The sequence below is a fragment of the Acanthochromis polyacanthus genome, chromosome 21 (assembly GCF_021347895.1).
Source record: "Acanthochromis polyacanthus isolate Apoly-LR-REF ecotype Palm Island chromosome 21, KAUST_Apoly_ChrSc, whole genome shotgun sequence".
Lineage (NCBI taxonomy): Eukaryota > Metazoa > Chordata > Actinopteri > Pomacentridae > Acanthochromis > Acanthochromis polyacanthus.
This window is the reverse complement of record NC_067133.1, coordinates 18,210,311-18,228,496: the sequence shown is the minus strand read 5'-3', so window position 1 is coordinate 18,228,496 and position 18,186 is coordinate 18,210,311. Positions and strand designations below refer to the sequence as shown.

The following is an 18,186-nucleotide window of genomic DNA, read 5'->3' as shown; positions in this document are numbered from 1 at the left end:
TGATTTGATCCCATCTTAAATCAATGAAATTCATATATACACATATTACCTATAATAAACGTTTATTTGGAGATGATTTATACTCCAATAAAAGTGTGATTGAACCAAGGAATGTTCAGCGCTTTCACACAAAAACTACAACTACCAGTGGCGATGATTCCGTACGTCGTTATGACGGAGTGACGTGCTGACGTCAAACGGAAATGTGCAACACCAATTCTTTCTAGAATTTTGTAGCGGTCGCTCGCTAACTCACGCTAGGGAGCTTTATCTGAGTTTGTCTTGGCCAAATACGACCAGCCGCTGCACTGAACATAAATACATATATCTGAGAAGTGCACTATTTGGATGCATTTGCTCATTTGATTCAAATTTCTAGTTTGCGTCTTTTAGCCACTAACTTAGCCAAGTCATATCCCAAGCTAACGCTGTTAGCGTTAGGTTCTTGTTGGCAGAATGTCCAGGATAGACTACAGCGTGTGGGACCACATTGAAGTGTCTGACGATGAAGATGACACCCACCCAAACATCGACACACCCAGCCTCTTCAGATGGAGACACCAGGTACAAATTTGAGACGCATACAGTTAGCTAACGATGTTCCAAAACTGGTGCTCTTCACTAGAATCGTTAGCAGGCTTCCTGTACTCGTCAACATGAATATTACCGAGGAAGCAAGTGGTAGAGAAGAATGAAGGTTGACAATTGCTTTTTGAGAATTAAACTTTTACACCGGTGTTTGTAACTCGTGTTGTAATATTTGTACTTCAGGCACGTGTGGAGCGAATGGAAGAGTTTAACAAAAAAGGTGAAGAACTCAGCAAGGGACTCAATGACTGTCGGCGTAAGCTGGCAGAGGCACAGAAGAAGACCCAAGTCCTGTCCAGTGCAGGGTCGTGTGATGCCGAACTGAGCAAAGCCCAGGCTGAGGAGAAGAAACTGAAAAAAGAAGAACGGGAGTGGCAGAAGAAGGTGGAAGACCACAATCGAGAAGAGAAGAAGATGCCATGGAACGTGGACACGCTCAGCAAGGAAGGCTTTAGCAAGGTTAGCCAGATGTAGTTGGTTGCAACAGACTTTCCATTTCACAGCAGTCTGATGATACCATGTTTATTGCTTTAAACGAAAGAAGAATTTAGTCTGTTGCCTGTGTAGGCAGAGCTGATATTGTCTGCATAGAGCTTAGTATTGTTGAGCTACTTATTTTGTTTATTAATTTCTTAAATTACAATTAGGTGCTATAGTACAGAGGACAAGGCTATGTCACGCTTTCACTACAAAGCTAAGATTACTGTGTGATCAGCATCATTCTACAGGCATCTGTCCTTACAGTTTATTGGTTCAGTTATTGCCTTTGATGAGGATGTTAGAGGACAATGCGATTTGGAAAAAGCCTTGATTTTGTAGTGAGGCGGTCCCAGGGCTGTATTCACCAGCACATTTTGTCGAGATTCAGAGTGAATTTGTCATGACCCAGCCGCTAGGGTCAGCTGGGTCTAACGCAAACAACCAGATGTCATTGGTTAGGTAATGCAGTTTATTGCTCAGTGACAAATTTAATGTAAAAGTGATCTAACTAGAGAGAGCAGGGCTGGAGGATGTTGCTAAATCAAAGAACCAAATGAAACCAAACAAGGCTACCAGAGTTATCAACTTGGCTAAAGAAAAACTAAACTAAACTCCCTAGCCAAACTCAAACACCATAGCAATACCCACACTAAACAATAGAAACTAATATAAATGAGTGCTGAGAGCCCAAAATGAACTAAATAACTGGTGCCTCAAAACACACATTATCCAAAAGAATCACCTCCCCTTAGTGACTACAAGACACGAGTAGCTCCTGCAAACAGAAACTGTATTCTCCAAGTAGCCACCTGTCAGTGGATACAGAACACACAAAACACAGCAACTCAAGAGGCACCAGGGCAAACTGGTCATATTAAATCCCAGCTGCACTGACTGAGGGTTTGGTTGAGGATTTATACACTCCAGCTGTGACGATTGCTGGAGCTGGTTGGTTGAAGGTGGAGATAACTGGGCGGTGGCCCAATAAGACAGGTCAGGAGGTGGGGCAAACAAAGGCTGCAGTGCAGGTCTACAGCTCCAGACGCATTAGCTGAAATGTCTGGCAGCTGAGGGTCTGGTGAGGCTCTCAAACCAGCCACAGCTGGGTCTACACATGCCATCTCCCCATACAAAGCCCCCAAAAAATCCACCACAGAAGCAAAACGGCACACAATCACCAGTGACCGTAACAGTTTCTGACAGCTGTGTTGATTTTACTCAGATTTACACACAGTTTGCTTGTGGCTTTTTGGCCTACTCTTTGTGGCTCACACACATATCTATTTTTTTACTGACAATTTTTAGATATGCATTTGTTAATATTGAAATCCCCAGTTTCCAGGCGTCTTTACTGATTTTCTGTCTCTGTAACTCGTAGAGTATTGTTAATGTCAAACCTGACACTGCAGAGGAGACCGAAGAGGAGAAGGAGCAAAAGCATAAAACATTCGTGGAGAAGTATGAGAAGCAGATCAAACATTTCGGTAAGGATTATTGACTTGCCTGAACCATCGTTATTTCCTCCCTGTCGCAGGGTACTGATATTTGAAAGCAGAGATGGTCCCTCATTAGTTTCTTTACTACAGGCATGCTGCGACGTTGGGATGACAGCCAGAAGTACCTCTCTGACAATCCTCATCTCGTCTGTGAAGAGACCGCTAACTACTTGGTCATCATGTGCATTGACCTTGAAGTTGAGGAGGTAAACATTTGAAAAACTGAGTTTTTGTGTCTTCATTTCCTTCTACGTTCATTTTAACACCCTCATATTCCGTAGGTTGCATGTATTGTAACATTCAAGTTAATTGAATGGACTGTAATTTAGGGATTCTCTTTTTCCCACACAAGGTTTCTCTAGTAGTATTTTAAATTGTGCACATTATTCTAAAAATTCTTCCTTCTTTTGCAGAAACACGCATTAATGGAGCAAGTGGCTCATCAGACCATCGTCATGCAGTTCATCCTAGAGCTGGCGAAAAGCCTCAAAGTAGACCCCCGCGGCTGCTTCCGTCAGTTTTTTGCGAAGATTAAGGTGACTGTTTAGATGCTACATGAAGTACATCTAATTAGATATAATGAAATAAGTTTGAAAAAAATGTAATCGAAACATTTCTGTTATTTAGGAACCTAAGCAGGGGATGAAGTTCTTTTCTCACGTTTGTTTTCAGTTCATCTGTAGAACTGTGAATATTAGGCAAGTCAGGACAATGACCTCTCAGACTCTGAATCACCAGAAAATACCACCTCTGGAGCAGGGACTTTTTACATCTGAAAGTACTGTACAGGAACTAAATTCAGACATTAGCTTCTGCAATCAGAACGCAGATTAAGTTTCTGAATGTCCATAAAGCTTCATAGTCCTCTGGGAAAACACCCTAATACCAATCTTTATGCTTGTGTTCCCTTACAGACAGCAGATCAACAGTATCAAGACGCTTTCAATGATGAGCTGGAGTCGTTCAAGGAGCGGGTGCGGGGCAGGGCGAAGATCCGCATAGAAAAGGCCATGAAGGAATATGAGGAAGAAGAGCGACAAAAGCGCATTGGACCCGGAGGACTAGATCCTGTTGAAGTGTACGAGTCCCTGCCAGCTGTAAGTTCATTTGTTCTCAAGGGGCCTCAGTACTCCGTTGCTTTTGTCTTCTCTTGTTGGTTTAAAATGACTCATAAAGTGTGTTCCTAATTACAGGAGATGCAGAAATGCTTTGATGAGAAGGACATCCAAATGTTACAAGATGTTATCAGCAAAATGGACCCCACGGTAAGGGTGTTTTATTTAAACACACAGTATTCCATTTTTATTTCATTAATTTATTTTGTTCATGTTTTGATAAGTCCTAGTTGGAGTCGGTTATTAAATGTGATTCTTTTAATCAATTTAGGAGGCAAAGGCTCACATGAAGAGGTGCATAGACTCTGGGCTCTGGGTGCCCAACTCCAAAGGAGATGGAGAAGAAAAAGAGGAAGAAGCCACCTATGAAGAGGTGAAACAGGAGCAAGAAGAAACTAAGAAGGAATGACCAAAATTGACACCCTGATTTGTTGTTTTTTGTAAATGTACTTACCCACTGTATTGCAACTCCATTATGTGTATGATTAGTTTGCCAATTACTGAAATAACTTCTCTAAAATATTTAGCTGAGAGATTTAAGGGACTAGTACTCACCTAACTACACAAGAATGTTGCATCAGGAACCCCAGCTTGGAAAAGAAACTGCAGCTTGTGTCTTTTGTTCATGTCTTTTATTTGTTTGGACATCACCAAAGCTGTGTTCTTTCATTTATTTGTACACACCTTTCAGTTTGTGTGGCTTGCCTGCTTGCTTAATTTGCGGTGGTGTATAGATTTCAGGTTGGGCATATGTAGTTTTTTTTTTTTTTTTTTTTTTGTCATTTTTAATTTTAGGATTTTTGTTTTGTTTAGGGCTTGGTCAATTGATGTATTCAGATGGTTATTTCTCCAAAGTGACATTTTTTTTTTCCAAAAACCTGATTAACTAAAGGTTGAATTATATCCAACTTCTTAAGAACAAGTTGTTGTGGTGATGTGTCAAGGTGTGGGTGATGTGCTTTTGGTGTGAGTCATAGAAGAATCACAAGAAAATGATCAACTGCCACTTTTTTGGTGGTTAAAAGTGACATTTACTCCACATAGTGATTGTGGAACAGTAGGTAAATTGGTAACTATGTTATGACTTTCAGTTCATCACAGTGTGCATTACAAGACAAAAACAGTCTTAAATTTAAAAAAGTATTCATTTTAGACCCAATAATTACTTTCACACTGGCTCCACTTACATTGTAGCTTATTGTGGCCCAACCGCCACCATATAAATGAGCTTAAAACTACAGTTGAGTCTTGTAGGGTCTTGGAATGATTGACATGGGCCCTACTTATTTCCACATTGGTCAAAATCCCAATTAAGTTCCAGTTCAGCGGGGAAGGGCATGTATGTCTTAAAAGCTCATATGGATGTGATGTGGCACTGTGCCTGAAGGTGCTTTATAGGTGTGGCAGAAATCTATACTTTCACTTTCTATACTTTTATTTTGAAGGTGAGAGTACTTTGGCTTTTGCATGATGGCAGAGATGAAAAAATAAACTGAAGTCAAACAGCTCATACAAAGGCATTATTTGACCATCCTGGAAGTCACAAAATAAAACTGCTCAATGTGTACTGCCATAACCTATTGTTTGAACAAAATAAATATGCGAACGCTGCAAAGAAACATCGCTAGCTGATGACACTTAGTGATGGACAGAAACAAACACCACATGGAAAGTTGGATAGAGGTGTTTACCATAGGTGTGGAAGGTGTTTTATTTGAGTTTGGTTTGATGAAGTTTGAGGCTGGCATGAATGTTCATTAATGTAACGATTGTCATTTGGCAATTAAGTGTATCATCAGATGTGATATTATAGAATAACCTAGTTTGTTAAAATCTCCCAAATGACTCACAAGCCCTCATATGTTCTCTGCATTGTTGAAATAGACCCTTTTAATTATTTCAGCATGGTCTTGTGGCCTCGTAATTTTTTAAGGGTCAAGGGTCAGACAGTATACAACAGAAGTGAGTGCAATACCTGTGCAATACCACTTAAATGTCAAATGATCTAACATCATATCACCTTAAAGTAACTGCATTACTTCTAAGTTCAACAGCAAGATATTATATTTGCTCTTATGTAAAATTAAAACCTAATACCATAGATTTACTTAATTCAAAATACGGACCCTACAGTTGGAACCAAGTGCAACGACAGTTAGTACACCTTTAATCATTGACATACAAGTCTTATATTTTGTTCAGTATAACAGACTCAGTTCTGTTTAACATGGAGGACGCCAGTGTTGCACAAATTTCTGGGGAAACGTTCAGTTAATCTTCTTTTTTTTTTTTGGCTATTCTTCGGTGGAAGAGCTGTGCTGCTCAGCCTTTCTCTTTAAAGTACCCTTGGTTCAGGAGGATCTGGTTTCTTCAGCAGTTTCTTTCCCTTTGGATCTGCAGGATTTGCTCCTCTGATTAACTTCTAAAAGAGTCAGAAAAAGGGAACAAAAACCTCGTCAGCACACTTCGATATTTATATTTACACTCGCACACACACAAGGTTCTGAATACTGGGTTTCTTGGATGTTGGTTCATTGCATTAAAGTTTCCACCTCTAAAGAAGGGTATTTGGTATTCTACTGAATTCAAGTCTGGTAACATTTTTTTGTGTGATTTTGTCAGAGTGCTTGGCTTCTCACCATGCAGGAATATTTCTCGTAGATATGTCTCTTCTGCCATTTTTATATGTAAATCTTGAATATTATTATCTTGCCCCAAGACCCGGGCAGTGGGCCCATTTTCAAGATTTTATTATTTTGGTTTAGTTCATAATTATTTCAGTTTTGTAATAGCAAATTCGTATTCTGTTATGATTTAATTACCATCTAAATGTGTTGACTTGAGCATGCATCTTTGTAGATAGATAGATAGATAGATAGATAGATATCAATATCAGCCTGTTACTTATGCATAACATTAAATATATTTACAAATTTGGATGCTACACTGACTTAAGCTGCAGTATAAATGCTAGAAAACACACACAGACATTGAGGGAATTTGGACAAACCATACCTTATTATCACTGATTTTTAAATTAAAATATTGTCAAATTAACAGGGATTTTTGGGAGACAGTAGCCAAGAATTCAAACTAGCTACAGCAAGCTAATGTAGCACAATGCTATTAGCTTAGCATAGTCGGCTAGTTAGCATCTAAGACTGACAACAATACATTTTTCACTGCTCATTAGCTTTATGTTACAGTATTAGATGATAATGGAAGTAATTATGAGAAATTTAACATTGGCAAGGCTAGAACATTTAAAATAGTTGAAATGGCCTCTTTTGAAATAGTTTTTATTTGTTATTGTCATTATGCTCAAATTAATAGATAACCCTTGATTTAACCCTACTGAATTAAAAAAAAAGTTTATGTATATTCTGTTTAGACAACAGAGTATTTATTGCTATCATTTTACCTCAAAATCAATGTTATCGTTACTCAAGGCGTGTAAAATAATGTACATATGCCTTAAAGTCATATTGCAACACACTTGATTGGCCACGTACAGTCTGAGTGCAGGAGACGGTGCAGGCTCCATGAAGCGGAGGGAGTGGCCATGTTGGTTTCGGGAAGCAGCGTCTCTCTCGTCGACACACGCAGGTCACTTCACTAGAATCTGCGAGAGAAGCAAGTAGGGGAAACACGCTGACAAAAATAATGAAGCGCCACTATCAGCCCATTTTACCGTGCTGGCTTTTTATGTAACGCCTCAACAGCTCGTCGTTAAAAGGTAAGATACTCGTCGCACATTCAAGTCCACGGTTATGACTGTAATGATGTTAAATGTTTCCTTGTTATGGCAGCGGGTACACTGTAAAGTATTTTCGGAGTCGCATGGGCCACAGAAAGTGTGCTGTTTACGTTTATATGTGAGAATATTTAGAGTAGCAGTGCTGTTTGTGTTGTGTACAGTATTGTAGCTAAATGTAAACAGTAAGTTAAACAAGGTGTAATCACCGGAAGGCCTTTTTGACACATTCATTCGTTTTAACGACGTCATTTCTGTTAAAGTAAGTATATTTTTCCTGATTTGGCAAGCTACCGGTTAGTTTTCAAAACGAATCGTGTAAAATTCAAAATACCCAATATGATATTTCAGAAAATCGCAAGGTGTCGCTTTAATTTTGTATTTGAGCTTTAATGTGTACGTGACTCCAGCCAATACAACAGCTGATAGGCGTGTGCTTTAAGTTCTGTCTGTCTGTCTGTCAGTCAGTGATTTGGCATCATGTCTAGAAGAGGGTGTTCCAAGTCTTCAATGTCAGGAATATTTCCGGACCAGATTGAGCCCCCTCAGGGCCAGGGCATTCATGTTTATCTCTTCTGGACCAAAGAAGGGGAGAGATATTTGTCTCATACAAATGGAAAGGTGACAGCAGAGGAGCTGTGCATCTCGGCTGCAGAGGCTGTAGGTAAGAGTGACCACGTAATGAACACATGCAGAGCCAGCATTTAAAGAGTTGTCATGTGGTGTTTGATCCTACTGGAGGCAAGTGTGCCTAACTTAAATGTTTCTCCCTCAGGGATAAGCCCTCTGTGCCATGTGTTGTTTGCACTCTACAATCCAGTTACACGCTGCTGGTACAGTCCAAACCACATTTTCAGTCCAGAGGAGAACTCCAGCCTCATACTTCTCTACTGTCTGAGGTGAGTCAGTGTTTGTGCAATGCTGTATTTGGAAGACGGATGAGAAACATAAGCTGTCTGGTTTCCTTGCATCTAGGTTTTACTTTCGGAATTGGCATGGACTGAATGAGAATGAACCCATTGTGTCCCGCTATGCTCACCGATCTGGGAGTGATCCGGGTGGTTCCCCTCTGCTTGAAATCACGTCCTTGGAGTATTTATTTTCCCAGGTTTGTGTTTGACCTCTTCATGGTTTACTGTCTTTTCTTTGAAAGCACATTTATCCTGTGTTGACAACAATACTGCCCCGTGTCCCCAAACCAGGCTAAATTTGAATTTGTGAATGAAGTGGTGGAAATGGAAGAAGTCAACTCAGAAGCGGAGCTAAAGCGCTTCAAAAATGAGAGCTTGGGAATGGCTGTGCTTCACCTCTCACATCAGGCAGTGCAGACAGGCTCTACCTTACAAGACGTAGCTGCAAAAGTCAGGTAATCAAAGACATTAAATTGTCTAAATGATTTTGAATATGTCATTTTATATATATATATATATATATATATATGTGTGTCGAACATTATGGTGGTTCTCTTTTTGTGCTATTAATTGTATTTTCTCCTTCTGTGACAACCGGATTTTACCACTGAATCCAGGTAATAAAAACGTATCTCTATTTTCCAGCTTCTTACGCTGCATTCCAAAGTCTTTCGCCAAGCACATTTCGAAAGACAACTTCCTGACTAAAATCAGGATCCGGCGAGTGTTTGCGGAGTTTGTCCGAACTTTCCAGCAGCACACCGTGGACAAGGGGCGGCTTGGTGCCCAGGAGATCATGTATAAGTACATCTCTACCCTCGAACACTTGGCTCCATGTTTCGGCACAGAAACTTTCCCTGTAACCCACCTGGACCTGAGGGAGGATGCAGATGGAAGCAGCTCTTATTCTAACAACACATATGCCCAGGGCGCCTCGAAGGACAACTACCAGGCTCCTGCCACACATGAAATAAGAGTGTCTGGCATCAAGGGGATCCAGTGGAGGGAGGTGTCTGCTCAGAAGGTTTGCCACAATACAGCTTCTAATGGGCTAATTCTACTGACGTGTTCTGTATTCTGTCAGTGTCAACATTTTGTTCACTCTCTGTTTAGGCACAGGCCAACCCTTACTTGAGGAATGACTACATGAACTACATGAAGAAAGCAAAACAGCAGCCTAGTCAACCGAATGCAAACACTCCCAATAAATGGGCCTTCTTCTGTGATTTCCCTGAAATAACTCACATAGCCATTACTGAGGCTAATGTGTGCATTAGCACTCAGGACAATCAATACATGGTGAGAGTACTTGTTTATTCTTTTATGTGAATGCCTCAGTACATTAATTTTATTGGTGAATGTGCTTGTGATGCATTAGTCCTGTTGATATAGTGTATAGTTGTGATTCTACAGATCAAGTTATTCCGTCTTTTACTTTCTGATATTCTATATGTGTGACTATAAGTGCTTTGGGTTTTAGTTTTGCTTTGGGTATTTTATTGTTTTGAATTTACATGTGTGTGTAGGTGGGAGATGTGATTGTAAGCTAGTGATGTCTCTGTACATGTATGTAGGAGGTTCAGATGAACTCCAGCCAGGAGGCCCATTCCTTCATCTCCCTCCTAGATGGATTCTACCGACTGACTGCAGACGCCCACCACTATCTTTGTCGTGAAGTGGCTCCCCCAAGGGTAGTGCTGAGTGAAGCAAATCTGCTGCATGGACCTATGCAGTGAGTTTTCTACCCTTGTACATGCACACAGACACAAACAGGCTGTAACGAAACATAGTATGTTATAGCTCTGTTTTTCTTCCAGGGATGATTTTGTGCTATTGAAGCTGAAAAAGGAGGCAGCAGAGGATGGAGCTTTCCTCGTTCGCTGGAGCGCTCTCGACTATCGCCGCATCATCTTAGCTGTGCTGAACAAAAATGAGGTAAGTCAACGCCCACGCTATTCTCTGGGAATTGTTGCAGTGCAGTGATGGTGAAAATTTTCAGCTGTAACTGTCTCTACACCTGTATTTATACATCCAGAATGGTTCAGCGCCAAGCCACAAGCAGTTTCGTATTCAGCACAAGGGTTCGATGTTCCATCTGGAGGGCTGGGACAAAGATTTTTCCAGCGTGAAGGAGCTGACAGATAGCCTCAAGACCTTTGTACTCAAATCTGGTTCGGACAGCTTTACTGTCAAAAAATGCTGTGCTCCGAAACAAGCAGGTTTGTGTTTATTGGTCGCTGCAAATGTTTTGCTGCTTTACGCTATAATCAGATGTATTTTGAAAAAACTCTATACTGAGGTATGAGATTACACTGGCTCATGTATGTTTGTGTGACATTCTGTGTGATGTAGAGCTGTCCAACCTGCTGGTGAGGAGGCAAGATGTCAATCGCCGCTCTCCCCCTGACTCCTTGGCTCTGAACTTGACCCAGCTACGCTTCCATCAGATCAAGGATAAAGAGATAATACAAGTGATGATATCCGCTCACCAACTTTGTATACAGACAAGTTTTGTGCTCTCTGCTCTGTGTCTGACTGGATGGGTATTGTGCTCATGTGTAGGAACAGCATTTAGGCCGTGGCACCAGAACTAACATCTACTCAGGACGGTTGCTGGTGCGAGGTGGAGAAGAGGATGAATATGACGATGAATTCAACAACAACTCTTCTGACCGCAAAGGCATCCGAGTGGTTCTCAAGATCCTGGACGAAAGCCATAAAGATATTGCTCTAGTAAGCAGTGTGATTTGTTATGAATTGCAACAAGTACAGTGAATCTAAACAGACATTACCGCTTCGTGTAGTCAATATTTATGCTTTTATGATTCCTGTCTTTGTCTTTCGTAGGCATTTTTTGAAACCGCAAGTCTCATGAGCCAGGTGTCCCACAGACACCTGGTTTTTGTGCATGGTGTGTCTGTCAAAGGATCTGAAAGTAAGAGAAATAACACTGTTCAAACATGACAAACTCACTTCTACTTTTAGTGACTTCCTTGTTTGCTACTTCCTTGTCATGGTCAGACAGTCAAATTTATAATTCTCGTGCCAAGTGAAGCAAATGCAAGGCCACACTTAACCTGCTGTGTTTTAAAGATGATGCCACTTGTTTACATTTTGCTTTTAAGTTGAGACTTGTTCCTATATTTACAGACATCATGGTAGAAGAATATGTGGAGTTTGGGCCTTTGGATGTTTTCCTTCGCAAAGAGAAGGCATCTGTGACTCCTCAGTGGAAGTTCATTGTTGCAAAACAACTTGCCAGTGCCCTCAGTTATCTTGTGAGTTCAAACACTGCTACTTGTTTTTCTTTTGTTTGTTTGCCACAGATTATAATTCATACAATTCACTTTAATGACCACACAGCTACATGGTCACTGGGGTGAATTAGTGAGAATAAAATAATGCAAGTGTTTTGCAATTTATGTGTAGAGACTTAGTGAGTTCGTGCGACTTTCTAACTGGGCATCAAGACAGGAAATTAAGTAATCTGATTATCAGACCAACAGACCAAGATAAGTGCTGCAAGTTGCTTTTTGTCTAGCAGCTTCATAGCATTTATAGTTGGTGTTAAACATGTTTTCGCAACACTGCACTCACTCTGCAACCCAAGTGATTAACATCAGTCCCATTTTCCTTATTCTAGGAGACCAAACGTCTAGTTCATGGAAACGTCTGTGCCAAGAACATTCTGGTAGCAAGGCGAGGCCTAGAAAATGGCATCTCTCCTTTCATCAAGCTGAGTGATCGAGGCATCGCCCTGAGCGTCCTTTCACGGGAGGGTCAGTGCCAGCTTTTGCTTTACATCAACTTTTGATTAGCTTCAATTCACAAGTGAGCCTCTCCACTCAGTCAGCTTCATGTGTTCTGTTCAGCCTTTTTCCAATCAGATTTAGGAAGCTTCAGCCTTACCACTATCTGTGACTTCTTTCCTGTTGTCTTGCAGTTTTTCTTCACAGTGTGCTGTTTAAGGCTCTCTGAATTTAAAGGATTACGCTAAGAGCAGTACGTTCAACCATCCTAGTTGTGTATGAGTGTGCAATGAAAAAAAAAATCCCCAAGGAAAAATAAAACAAAGATCAATTATTATTGAATACAGTTTTTTGCAGCAGCTGGCATTGAATTCTCAAAAAAAAAGGAAATTTTTAGGATAGTTTAGGTAATTTTAGTATTTTGTTCTGTTAAATCTACATTGTGAAACTTTTTTCTCCCTCTTCTGGCAATCAGAGTAATTACACAAACACAAATTACTATTTAAAAATATTCTTTTTTTTAATGTGGACACTAAAAACGGCTTTAGCCTCTTTTTGAAGGGTTGATATCAAAATGAGTACTATTTCTTTGATTATATTAGTTATCTGTAATTTAACAGAACTGGATACATATTTAAAATAACACAAAATTATTCAAAGAAATTACTGTTGAAAAAAAAAAACCCTTCATTTTTTAAATGTGTGGATGCATAATTTTTGGTTATGTTTATTTTTTTTTTTACACTTTAATCATCCCTCAATCAAAAACAAATTCCTGGATGCTTCCTAGGTGTCTCTGCTGTTGGCTCGGCCATACTCCTAGCTCTCCTCCTCTTGCTGTAGCCTTTTCCGCCTCTGCAGTTGCTTCTCTCTTCCGCTCTGGCAAACCAGTCGTTGCTGTCTGGATGCCAGTGCTGGAATGTTGAGAGAGATACACCTATTGCTGATAGGCTCAGTCAGTATTATGTGAACTTGAACATTACCGACATTCTTTATACGTAAAAGTAACAAACTAACAAAAAATAGAACAAAAAGATAGCTGTTGTAACTATCTATTCAGTTTCCGACCACATTGCATCATGCTAAGCTGAATCTTGAGGAGTCCTCTCTCTTTAATTGGAGCACCCAGAGCTTGAGGTCACCTTAACAAGATTCGGGGAACTTTTGCCATTTTCTTTGTTACTTTTCTACGTGCAGAGCGTCTGGACCGCATCCCGTGGATTGCCCCTGAGTGTGTTGACAGCGGTGCACCCATTGGCAACGCTGCTGACCAGTGGAGCTTTGGCGTCACGCTGCTAGAAATCTGCAACAACGGCGATCTTCCCATGAGCGGCAGCACATTGTCTGAGGTAGGCCCATGCTGAAGCTTTGACCTTTAATTCTCTTCCAACAGCTAAAAACTTCGCCTGCCCATATTATCCTCTTGACCTCTAATGGTAACTGTAATCCACCCCCCACCCCCCCGCCCCCCCCAACAGAAAGAGCGCTTTTATCAGCAAAAAGGGCGCCTAGCTGAACCGTCCTCCCAGAAACTGGCCACATTCATCAGCATGTGTTTGACCTATCAGCCTGAGGAGAGGCCTTCATTCCGCACTGTGCTCAGAGAACTCCCAGAAATCTACAGTCAGTCTTTCTTTCGCCTTACTTTCTGTTTTTCTGTTAATGCGTTTCTGTGCTTTAAATAAAAATCTGCCTTTTTTCTGCACCCAGATCTTGATATACCACCCAGTGAAACTTTCCCTGATGCAGACCCCAGCGTGTTCCACAAACGCTACCTGAAAAAGATGCGGGACTTGGGAGAGGTGAGTTCCAGTACCACATCACCGTTAGTTTTCTTTATTTTGTGTATTAGAGGGAAATCTGCTGCTCATTGTTCATACACAGGGTCACTTTGGAAAGGTGACGCTCTACTTGTACGATCCGTCCAACGATGGGACAGGAGAGCGCGTGGCAGTGAAAGCACTGAAGCAAGAGAATGGTCATGTGTCTGAGGGCTGGATGAAAGAGATCGAGATCCTGAAGTCCCTTTATCACAGCAACATTGTCAAGTACAAGGGCTGTTGCACTGAACTGGGTGAGTCCTACACTGGAAAAAATGCCCCTCCCAAAACAAGAAAAAAACTTATTTCAAGAAACTTTATCATGAAGTAAGTGAAAAAATCTGCCAATAGAACAAGTGAAAAATGGCTTGATAAGATTTCTTGAAATAATATATGATATTTAGAGTATTGAGATCTTAAAATTAGCTGGGAAAACTTATTTGAAGCTGTATTTTACCAGGATTGTCAAGTTTAGGTGTCTTAAATTAAGCTAGATGTGCTAAAAAATAGCAGTTTTTCACTCAAAAATAGATTTTTGCATTCATGTAACCTCCTAATTTGAGATGTATTAACCCTCCTGTTGTCCTCATTTACAAGCACCAAAAAATATTGTTTCCTTGTCTGAAAATAAATCTAAAAATTCAGCAAAAAAATTCCCCAAATTTCTGAAAATTTGCAAAACCTTCAGGAAGAAAATTCCAATAATTCCTTAAAACTTCCCCTTAAAAGTTTTATTTTAAAAAAAATTCCCCAAATTTGGCAAGAAAATTCTTGTAAATATTTTTTATAAAATAATAAAAATCTTCCAAAAAATCCTAAAAATATCTAAAGTGATTACTTATATATATCAGTACAATTTCTAATATTTTCTTTACGAACATTCACCAAAAAAATCAACCAAAATCCAGCAAAATTCACGGATTTTGGTTGATTTTTTGTGTGTGCGAATGTTCTTAAAGAAACACTTAACATTTAATTTTTTCTGCCAAAAAATTTCTCAAAAATGTTGAAAATGTGGACATCAGAAGTTTCACTGTGAAAATATATTTTTTCCACAGGATGACACCCAAAAATAGATTTTTGCATTCATGTAACCTCCTAATTTGAGATGTATTAAACTTATTTTGAGTTTTCTTGTAAAATCCAACTAAAACAAGATAATTTCAAGATTGTTTGACTTAACAGGATATTTAACCCCTTAAGCTTCAGTAAGCTTCACCTACTAATTTGCATAGGAATTTCAAGAATGTCCGACGGCTGCAAACACGATTATGCAAACACTATACGCCGATGGAAAGCTTAGATTCTCATGAATCCGCCGGTATAAACCACTTTCAGATGTGATAACCACAGCGGGTGAGAAAAACACATTTGTCCGACAAAAATGAATATTCATCCATCCGTTCTCTATACACGGCTTCAACGCACACAGCGCAACTCACATTTCCGGGTTCATTATTACACACAAAAAAAAGATTCCACAAAAAACGGCCATAATCCAACCTTTTACATCCAGATGACACAAGCCAGTAAACTATTTTATCCAAAACATGTCCTGAAGTCGGTATAAAATCCCCGAATCGGTCATTTTCAAGGAAATGCACCTCGCGATGCCCGTCCAATATTCCCTGTATTTTTCGTAATTTTTTTTTATTTAAAAATAGAATATTAGCGATTTTTTGTACTGAAAACGGCTGGAATTGACTGAAGCTTAAAGGGTTAAGATGCATTTTCTTAAAACAAGTCCCTGCATCTTGCTGAAATGTCACTTAAGTGAATTTATCTTAAATCAAGTGAGATGAGACGTTTTGACTAAAAAAAAGACAAATAAACTTGGTAAGATTTTGAGTTTTTGCAGTGTAAGCTCTCATCTGTCTGCAGTTAATATGTTTTTTTAAACAAATGTCAGCTTACAGTCTGCATGTGCAAAGGAGTGCTTGTCCAGAACCTTTCTTTTAACTTGCAGTGCTCAGTGGATTATTCAGGGAATTGATTTTTGGTCCCTGCTGTTCCTCTGTAAATATTGAAAATCTATTCGAAGTGCACCACTGTCTCCATTGTATGTCAATATTTTTTGCTTTCAACACTCAGCATGCTAAGCACCACAGCGCCAGCACAGGCAACAGGTCAATGCTTTTTGGAAATAATGGAAATTGGAACATAAAAATGCTGTTGCACTGTCCATTGACAGGAGGACATGTGGTGCAGCTAATAATGGAGTACCTTCCTTTGGGGAGTCTTCGAGAGTACCTTCCCAAACGTAAACTCTGTGTGCCCCAGTGCCTTATGTTTGCTCAGCAGATCTGTCAGGTGAGCTGACACTGTTTTTTTTCATTATGCGTGTGTGTTTTTTTTAAAAATGTGATTCCCTTTTTTCTCAAAGTCAGTAGCCACTGTTTAATTACATTTTTATGATTTGACTACTATTGGACACGGCTTTGAATCTGAGCTGCCTGAACATGGGCTTAACTCAAACTCAACCTAAACAGTTTTGTCTACAGCCATAGTTTAATGCTAAGAAACTATTTTTTTCTGTTGTACAAACTGCAGGTGTCTGTTTTTTGCTCTCCTTGATTCAAAAGAAGCTGTGTGTTTCTGTTCATTTTTGTACAACATGAAAATGTCCATAAACTGCCTACAACATAACTGCCTGAGTAAGAACACATTAATCTTTAATCCCCTTTTGTAGCACTTTAGGTTTTTGTGGGTTGTCATGAATTATTTCTGTTTAAGTTGAGTAGTTCACAAGCACTAGCAGTAAGTTACATTGTACGTTTTGTCTCAGCCACCTGGAAAATGTCCTGGAAAACGTTTTTGCCGATCCATGTAGTCGCATTTCTGACAACTCGAGAGAGAGATCCTCGTGTGAATGAAGCTCTGTAATAAAATTAAAAATGACAGCTGTTGTCTGTTTGCATGTCATCATGCTCATTCTGAATACACATTTTTCCATCTTTTATTTCTGATGTTCTCTTTTAAAGGGGATGGAGTACTTGCATTCAAAGCGGTACATCCATCGAGATCTCGCTGCCCGGAATGTCTTGGTGGAAAATGACAGTTTGGTGAAGATTGGAGACTTTGGCCTGACGAAATACATCCCTGAAGGAGAGATCTACTATCGTGTCCGTGAGGATGGCGACAGTCCAGTGTTCTGGTCAGTTCATGCAGCAGCTAACAGTGTTACTCAGTGCTTTGCTGAATGACTTGGGACACAGAATTGTACTTTTTGCCCTTTATAGGTATGCCATTGAGTGCTTGAAGGAGAGCAAATTTTCCTTTTCCACTGATGTTTGGTCCTTTGGAGTAACTTTGTATGAGATCCTGACCCGCTGTGACCATCGCCAAAGCCCTCCAACAGTACGTCATCACTGGCCTCCTATCACAAACTGAAACCTGCATGTATTTGTAAGTTAGACCAGTCAAATACATTTGCAGTCCCTGTGTTCAATGCACATTGTACCCTTATGTGTTTTTGTAGAAGTTCTTTGAAATGATGGAGGCACCCCAAGGACAGATGACTATGCTGATACTGATAAAACTGTTAGAGAGGCGGCGGCGTCTACCTTGTCCCAAAGAATGCCCACATGAGGTAACATTAAATATGCATTAAACAGCATTGACATATTTCTTGCTGTATGAGAGGCCTGATTCATGGCTGTTTTTTTTACCAACAGGTGAAGACGTTGATGGAGCAGTGCTGGGATGAAGATCCTGCAGAGCGGCCAACATTTGGATTCCTCATCGAAAAGTTTGAGGCTGTCCGCCGAACATACGACTGGCAGTCCAACATAAACTTTTCTTTGGCTCAGATTTGCTGATCAGGAGTCAGCGCAGATCCCTTTGACTACATGTCATTACTCTGCCACTATGCCAACCATATGTTTTAAGCATGTGTTTTTTTAGTGTGCAAGTCCTGCTTCCACTATTTACAGATATGTCTTTATAGGCTTTTTTATGATAAAAGCACACTATCCTCTCATATGTGATGTTAACACAGTAATAAACCCAACTTGTATTTTTTTTGTTATTTTTCATTACTGATGAGTCGAACTTAATGAGGAATGTGAGGACGTCACATTAGTGTCAGGTTTTGTCTTTTAAAAGTTGTGCCTTTGCATATATCACAGTAAGTATTAAAGTATATAATTGGGAGATTACTGTATTTCCTTTTATGGCTTATTTTTGTATATTTTTGAGTGTATGTTAACTTTGCATTTCATTTTGTATTCAGTCAAAAACAAAATCTAATAAACAGTTTTCTTTAGGATATTCA

The 18,186-nt window shown here is 39.9% G+C and overlaps 2 protein-coding genes across 2 annotated transcripts; both read left to right on the top strand.

The window, feature by feature from the left end:
• The first annotated feature begins 82 nt into the window (after positions 1-82).
• On the top strand, positions 83-6,263 carry LOC110960177 (cell division cycle 37, HSP90 cochaperone). The gene is made up of 8 exons (XM_022207325.2): positions 83-564; positions 772-1,047; positions 2,447-2,552; positions 2,655-2,770; positions 2,978-3,100; positions 3,479-3,661; positions 3,758-3,829; positions 3,951-6,263. The coding sequence occupies exons 1-8, from the start codon at positions 457-459 to the stop codon at positions 4,086-4,088; spliced, it is 1,122 nt and encodes a 373-aa protein (XP_022063017.1). The 5' UTR covers positions 83-456; the 3' UTR covers positions 4,089-6,263.
• Positions 6,264-7,219: 956 nt separating this feature from the next.
• Positions 7,220-18,186, top strand: tyk2 (tyrosine kinase 2). Its single transcript, XM_022207324.2, has 24 exons — positions 7,220-7,415; positions 7,898-8,097; positions 8,209-8,332; positions 8,409-8,541; positions 8,636-8,799; positions 8,990-9,368; positions 9,458-9,643; positions 9,919-10,076; positions 10,162-10,279; positions 10,380-10,563; positions 10,697-10,815; positions 10,907-11,077; positions 11,192-11,279; positions 11,495-11,622; positions 11,988-12,123; positions 13,291-13,442; positions 13,572-13,716; positions 13,804-13,895; positions 13,978-14,167; positions 16,105-16,223; positions 16,895-17,067; positions 17,153-17,270; positions 17,392-17,502; positions 17,588-18,186. The coding sequence occupies exons 2-24, from the start codon at positions 7,914-7,916 to the stop codon at positions 17,729-17,731; spliced, it is 3,516 nt and encodes a 1,171-aa protein (XP_022063016.1). The 5' UTR covers positions 7,220-7,415; positions 7,898-7,913; the 3' UTR covers positions 17,732-18,186.

What these genes read in the sequence shown, in the direction of transcription:
- LOC110960177 (XM_022207325.2), top strand. Translation starts at nt 457, where the DNA reads ATGTCCAGGATAGACTACAGCGTGTGGGACCACATTGAAGTGTCTGAC. An exon ending in GAAGCAGATCAAACATTTCG is followed by an intron (nt 2,553 to 2,654) that starts GTAAGGATTATT and finishes TCTTTACTACAG; the next exon opens with GCATGCTGCGACGTTGGGAT. An exon ending in TGTACGAGTCCCTGCCAGCT is followed by an intron (nt 3,662 to 3,757) that starts GTAAGTTCATTT and finishes TCCTAATTACAG; the next exon opens with GAGATGCAGAAATGCTTTGA.
- tyk2 (XM_022207324.2), top strand. Translation starts at nt 7,914, where the DNA reads ATGTCTAGAAGAGGGTGTTCCAAGTCTTCAATGTCAGGAATATTTCCG. An exon ending in GACGTAGCTGCAAAAGTCAG is followed by an intron (nt 8,800 to 8,989) that starts GTAATCAAAGAC and finishes TCTATTTTCCAG; the next exon opens with CTTCTTACGCTGCATTCCAA. An exon ending in CTGTGCTGAACAAAAATGAG is followed by an intron (nt 10,280 to 10,379) that starts GTAAGTCAACGC and finishes TTATACATCCAG; the next exon opens with AATGGTTCAGCGCCAAGCCA.